The sequence below is a fragment of the Colletotrichum higginsianum genome, chromosome 2, assembly GCF_001672515.1.
Source record: "Colletotrichum higginsianum IMI 349063 chromosome 2, whole genome shotgun sequence".
Classification (NCBI taxonomy): domain Eukaryota; kingdom Fungi; phylum Ascomycota; class Sordariomycetes; order Glomerellales; family Glomerellaceae; genus Colletotrichum; species Colletotrichum higginsianum.
Window position 1 is genome coordinate 381,642 of NC_030955.1, and position 6,022 is coordinate 387,663.

Sequence of the window (6,022 nt, forward strand, 5' to 3'; positions counted from 1 at the left end):
TGAGGAGCAGAGCAGAGCAGAGCAGAGCAGAGCATCAGCCTCAATCTCAATCGTTGGCAACCGGACGGGTGGATGTCGTTGGAGTCCTCTTCCTCATCTTCCTCTCCATCTTCGTCTTCGTCTTCGCTTTCCTTCTTTGAGACTTGTCTTTTCCCTTTTCCCTGTTTCGCGATCAGCTCTCCACTGTTTTGACTCTCTCTCTCTCTCTCTCTTTACCTCACTGAGCGTACACATCCTCCCCGCAGCAGTTGGGTCCTGGCAGAGAGAGGGTTTGTTCTTCATTCATGTTTTGTTGTGGTCCTGGCCCAACTCGGCGATCCACAACCTTGTTTGTATCTATCTCCCATCCAAGGCCCCCGTGTACACGTGTAAATTTTGGATTTCTCGATTCCGTGCATAGCCGGTGAGTCCCGTCCCGCGCCGGGCCGTAAAAAGACCCAAGAGTCTATCGCTAGCCATGGCTCAAACCTTCGGGGCCATCCCGGACAAGGACCTCCGAGACGATCTCGGAGACGCCCTCACACAGAGCGCCGACGAGTTCAAGGCGCTCCTCGACACCAACCACGTCTGGGATTTCGAAAAGGCCACCAGTCGCGATGTCTACCGGGACCTCCAGGCCATCCAGTTCCAGCGCCAGGAGAAGCGGACCATGATGAACCTCAGCCGGATCCAGATGTTCTTTGACGGCATGGACGGCCTGCAGGATGTCTTGGACGAGTTGGAGCCCAGCAGAGCTTCCAGCATCATGGCGTACGTCTGGGGCCCGATGAGGTTTCTGTTAAAGGTGAGTGCCCGCCGTGACATGGAAATAAATACCAAGACATGTTCTTTTTCCATATTTTCTTGTTTCTTTTTCTAAGGGGTTTTTCTTCTTCTTTTCTTTTCTCTTTCCATATGTGAGGTACAATATAGTAACACACCTCGGCCAGGTCACAACAGTCAACGACAAGGCGTTCGACCAGATCCTCGAGGTCTACCAACGCCTGGGACACAACATCCCGCCCCTTGAGGAATACAAGCAGTTCTTCGCCGGCTCGCTGGACGCCAGGAGATGCCTGCTGCACCTCTATCGTGACGTCCTCGAGTTTCACAGGCTGGCCTACAAGCTCTTTTCCCTCCGCCGCACGTGTAAGTGTTTTGCGCCGCAGGAAACCTTCCTGGTCCCCCCCCCCCCCCCCCTCCCCCTCCCCCTCTACTCATCCATCATCTGACACAACACGGCCAAAAGTATGGACCAGGCTTCACAGGGCAACGTGGCGAGATCTCGAATCGACCTTTGCTCACCTCGCCTCGTCCATCGCGCTCCACGCCGACTTCATCCGAACCCACGGCCGCCGCGTTCACTGCGACCGGCTGCCCCTCCTCCGCGCCGTCGACTCAGGCTTCGTGGCGCCGTCCCCGTCCCCGCCTCCGCCTCCGCCCCCGGCCGACCACGAGTTCCGCCGCGGGTACCAGCAGTACGAGGTCGCCTACGCCGCGTCGTGGAGGCAGTTCCGCCAGCGCGAGGAGGACCGCAAGAGCGAGCAAAAGACGCGGATCCTGAAATGGATCGCGGCGCCCAACAAGACCGAGACGCTCCACGACAGCTTCGTCCGCAAGCGGGGCCTGTGCCCGGACAGCGGCCGGTGGCTGTACAAGCGGTACGACGCCGTGTCCAACTGGATGCGCGAGGACCCTCCCCGCGACTCGACGCTCTGGGTCCACGGGCCGCGGGGCATGGGCAAGACCATCCTGGCGTCGCTTGTCGTCACCCGCCTGCGCGAGCTCATCCGCGAGGGCAGGGTCGTCCCGGCCGGCGCCCAGGTGGGCTACTTCTACTGCCAGGAGGGCGACCAGGACATGGCGACGTACCTGGGCATCCTCCGGAGCCTCCTGCACCAGTTCGTCTCGGCCGCCGAGGTCATGACCCCTGACCCTACGGATGACGAGGACGGCGACGTGGAGAGCAACACCTCACGCACCAAAAACAACAAAAACAACAAAAACAACAACAACGCCACGATCCTCCCCCTCTGCGCCGACAAGATCACCAACAGCGGCGGCTCCTCCCTCAGCTCGCCCGAGGCCGCCCTCCCGCTCCTCGAGGCCTTCTTCGACATCAACCCGCGGCAGTACCTCGTCGTCGACGGCCTCGACGAGTGCGCCGCGCCCGCCGAGGTCCAGCAGGCCGTCGCCTTCCTCGCGGCCCAGGTGACGCGCTGCGAGGACGTCAGCCAGGGGTCGCTGCGCGTGCTCTTCGTCAGCGCCGCGTCCGCCGACGTGAGGCGCGTCATGGCCAAGCACGGCGTGCCTGGCGAGGGGGGCAGGGAGGTGCCGCTTGACGTCAAGAACAACGCGCAGGACATCCGTGGTTACGTCCGCAAGAGGCTCGAGCCGGCCGAGCTGACCAAGGCGAACCGGCGCTTCAACCTGACGGAGGCCGACGTCCAGGTCATCGAGGACCAGGTCGCGGTACAGAGTGAAGGTCAGTGAGGGGGGGGAAGAGTCTCGAGGTTGCCTCCCCGTCTCGTGTAATGTGAGCTGACCTTTTGCGTTGTTGTAGGTGTCTTTCTGTACGCCGAGCTCGCCATGGAGTATCTCGTCAAGCAGATGACCAAGAGAGAGCTGCTCGAGAAGGTCAAGCCGGGGATGCTGCCAGATAAGTTATCCACGATGTATGTTCTTTCGTGTCCTCTTTTGATGTTATCTCTCCTCTGCCTTGCTACTTGTTCTCATACCATCTCCGGTGTCACGACGTGTCGGTCTCTCATCCATCTCACCCCTTTTCACTCTATCTACCACAAGCACCACCATCACCATCATCGTCACCAACTAACACACCCCCCAGGTACGACACCCTCCTCGGCACCCTCAAAGACAACCTCACGCAGCTGTCCCCCGAGCACTGGGCCAAGGCCAAGCTGCTCCTCGGCTGGCTCGTCTGCGCCCACCGTCCGCTCAAGTGGCACGAGATCCAGGCCATCCTCGCCTTCGACCCGGACCACGACGCCGTCGACTTCGACCTGCGCATGATCCGCACCGAGAACGTGTCCGACTTCCTCGGCTCGCTCGTCCAGGTCCTGCCGGGGGATAACATCCGGCTGATCCATTCCACGGCGAAGAAGTATGTTTTTTTCTCGGGCCGTGCTTTGGCATCTCTTCCATCACTCCCCTTTTCACGTCTCCTGCGATGTGGTCGTCTCTCCAGCCTGCTGTATAATCACACCCTCCTTGGCTCTCCTCACTTTCGCTGCTATCCTTTTCTCTCCTTGCTCCCCAAGTCTCTCACGTGTATATCACAAAACACCAGCAATACCCCCCCCCCCCCCCCGACACCAACCCTTCGCTAACATGCCCAGACACCTCGTCAACACCGAGCACATCAACGACCAGTCCGTTCAGTGCGACCTCGCCATCCTCTGCCTCCGGTATCTCTCCCTCCGCTGCTTCGCCGCCCCGGACTACACCGAGGCCGAGCGCCGCGATCACATCCTCCAGGGCTACTTCTCCTTCCAGGACTACGCCGCCTCGCAGTGGTACAAACACATCGACAGCGTCATCACGTCGTGCCGGGACGTCTTCCTCCTCCCCGCCGCCGCCGCCGCCACCGCCGCTGCCGCCCCGTCGTCCCCCTCGAGCATCTACACCCACCACCTCCTCGCATCAACATCACATCCGGCCACCACCATCGCCCAGCAGCTCCGGCGAGACCACTACGTCGCCGCCTTCACCTCGGCCCTCGACCGCTTCGCCTCCGCCTACGACCAAGACCTCGAACCGTCCGCCTCGCCGCCTCACCCGGACCTCCCGCTCGACAGCATCGCGGCCTACTCCGGCCTCCCCTTCTACCCGTCCCTCCACCGCCTCTGGAAGCACATCCTGGCCCACCAGCGCCGCCCCGTCGAGGACCGCAACAAGATCGGCATCCCCCGCCTCGACGCCGCCCTCGCCCTCCACCGCGCCGCCATCGAATCCACCGTCCGGCCCTCCACCGCCGCCGCCGTCGGCGCCGACACCATCGAGCTCTACTACGGCCCCAACCTCTACAAGTGCCACCGCACCCTCTGCGCCTTCTTCCACCGCGGCTTCGACGCCCGCCGCGACCGCGACGCCCATCAGGCCCGGCACGACCGGCCGTACCGGTGCCCGCTCGACGCCTGCGACTACGCCCCCTTCGGCTTCTCCTCCAACAAGGACAAGGACCGCCACGTCCGCAACTACCATCCGGAGCTGAGCGAAGCGCCCTCGGCCTTCCTGCAGATGAGCCGCCGCGTCGAGCCCGCCAAGTTCCGCTGCAACATGTGCTCCAAGACCTTCACGCGCAACATCAACCTCAAGGGCCACGAGCGGAGCCACTTTGGCGAGAGGCCGTACGCCTGCTCCAGCTGCGGCAAGGCGTTTGCGAGGCTCAACGACTGCCGGCGGCACGAGCGGATTCACATGAGGAGGGGGACGTAAGACATGCATATATGTATGTATATATGGTGTATGTATACATGTACTTACATCTACATACATACACACACATATGGGCGAGTGCATTTGGTACGGCGTTTGGTGTTTAGGGCGGGATATTCATGGACGGCAAGGATTCTCTCGGTGCTCGCGGGCATATCAAGTACGTTTTGTTCGTTCTCGAACCCATGGAAATGGTATACACACACACACACACATATATATATATATATACACATAGCAAAAGTAAAGTGGAAGTAGTCCGGTCGAAGTCCAGTCGGGAAACCAGAAATTTTCTCTGGTCCTGCGGATATGCTTAGGCGATGGATAAGATACATGATGATGGGGGGTGTTTGGTCCAGCAGTATTCACAACAGATGTATCATTCTGTGTGATGACACAGCTAGAGAAAAGAGGACGTTGGTGTTCGTTTTTTACACTAGATTACATAGACAACGGTGCAGACTTTTGGACACATTCGCCAATGTCCCGAGTCCCGGAGACCGTGGACCTGTCCATGACACCAAGGCGGTCTTCTTTGACGGCGGTGATGGTGATCCGAAGCTCACAACCCATCTCCAGCATAGTAGCCACATCATGAAACTTAGGGACAGTCAGTATACGTCATCGTAGCACATCAATCGTCTCCTCGGGCTCAATCATGGCTTGAGCCGAGTGTTCTGGAAGCTTCGTCACCACCAACCCACAGGACCGTTGCGCCGTCGTCGGCAATAAAGCAGAATGGCCGATCACCACAGCGATCGGCGGGTGGTGGCCAGGCCCATCAAGAAGACTTGTCCGACACACCAACTGCCGATAACCTCCGAGGGATCATCAACCGGGGGGGGGGGGGGGGGGGGGAGGACCAGGATGCAAGATGAGGCCCCGAGGAGGAAGTGAGACCGCTCTCAGCCACGTATTAGTCTTCTCAGCTTTCCGAAGAAAACCCACCCACCATGCTTTTCGCCCGCGCCGCACGAGACCATGCCAGAAACTGCCATGACTGCATACGAAGCGATCGATACGTATGTGTGTGTGTATGTATGTATGTATGTATGTACGTATGTCGCACAGTATGTCAGCTATACCGGACCAGGGCACCGAGCCATCGTCGTGGTGCCGCGAGCCAGTTTCCCACCTCGTTTACCTCCCCTCCCCATCAAAGGAAACTTTTGGCCGAATACCGCAAGATCGGCACCGATCGACGAGGCCGAAAGGGGCGGCGGCCGGTGAACACGCCCTCGGGCAGGACTGACTGGCTGGTGGACTGGGTGGACTGGCCGGGCGTAGCCCCCCTTTTTCCCGGTAGCGCGGCCATCAACTTCGGTTCAAACGAGGCCGAGTGGTAGTTCGTGAAACCCGGCCATGGGTGAAGCAGACGTTGGGCTCTGGGGCTTCAGCTAGAGAGATGGACAGAAACGTGAGCGAGAAGCCAAGACTGGCAACGTCCGTTAGCCACTTCTCGCATATCATTAATCCAAGCGGTATTAGGAGGCTGGCCGGCGCGCGGCGGGGTGCTGCTGGTGGTCTACTACGGTATGGGATATCATCAGCCCCCCAAACGAACGAGCTGCAACACTGCCAAAGA

The 6,022-nt window shown here is 59.9% G+C and overlaps 1 protein-coding gene across 1 annotated transcript; it reads left to right on the forward strand.

Moving 5' to 3' along the window:
• Window positions 1-457: 457 nt before the first annotated feature.
• Window positions 458-5,783, forward strand: CH63R_01887 (Zinc finger protein; the record flags this gene model as incomplete). The annotated part of the gene is made up of 9 exons (XM_018296862.1): window positions 458-784; window positions 930-1,128; window positions 1,229-2,464; window positions 2,543-2,654; window positions 2,828-3,103; window positions 3,339-4,349; window positions 4,899-5,047; window positions 5,426-5,459; window positions 5,531-5,783. 9 exons carry the CDS (start codon window positions 458-460, stop codon window positions 5,781-5,783), a joined length of 3,597 nt encoding a protein of 1,198 aa, XP_018161678.1.
• Window positions 5,784-6,022: the final 239 nt, after the last annotated feature.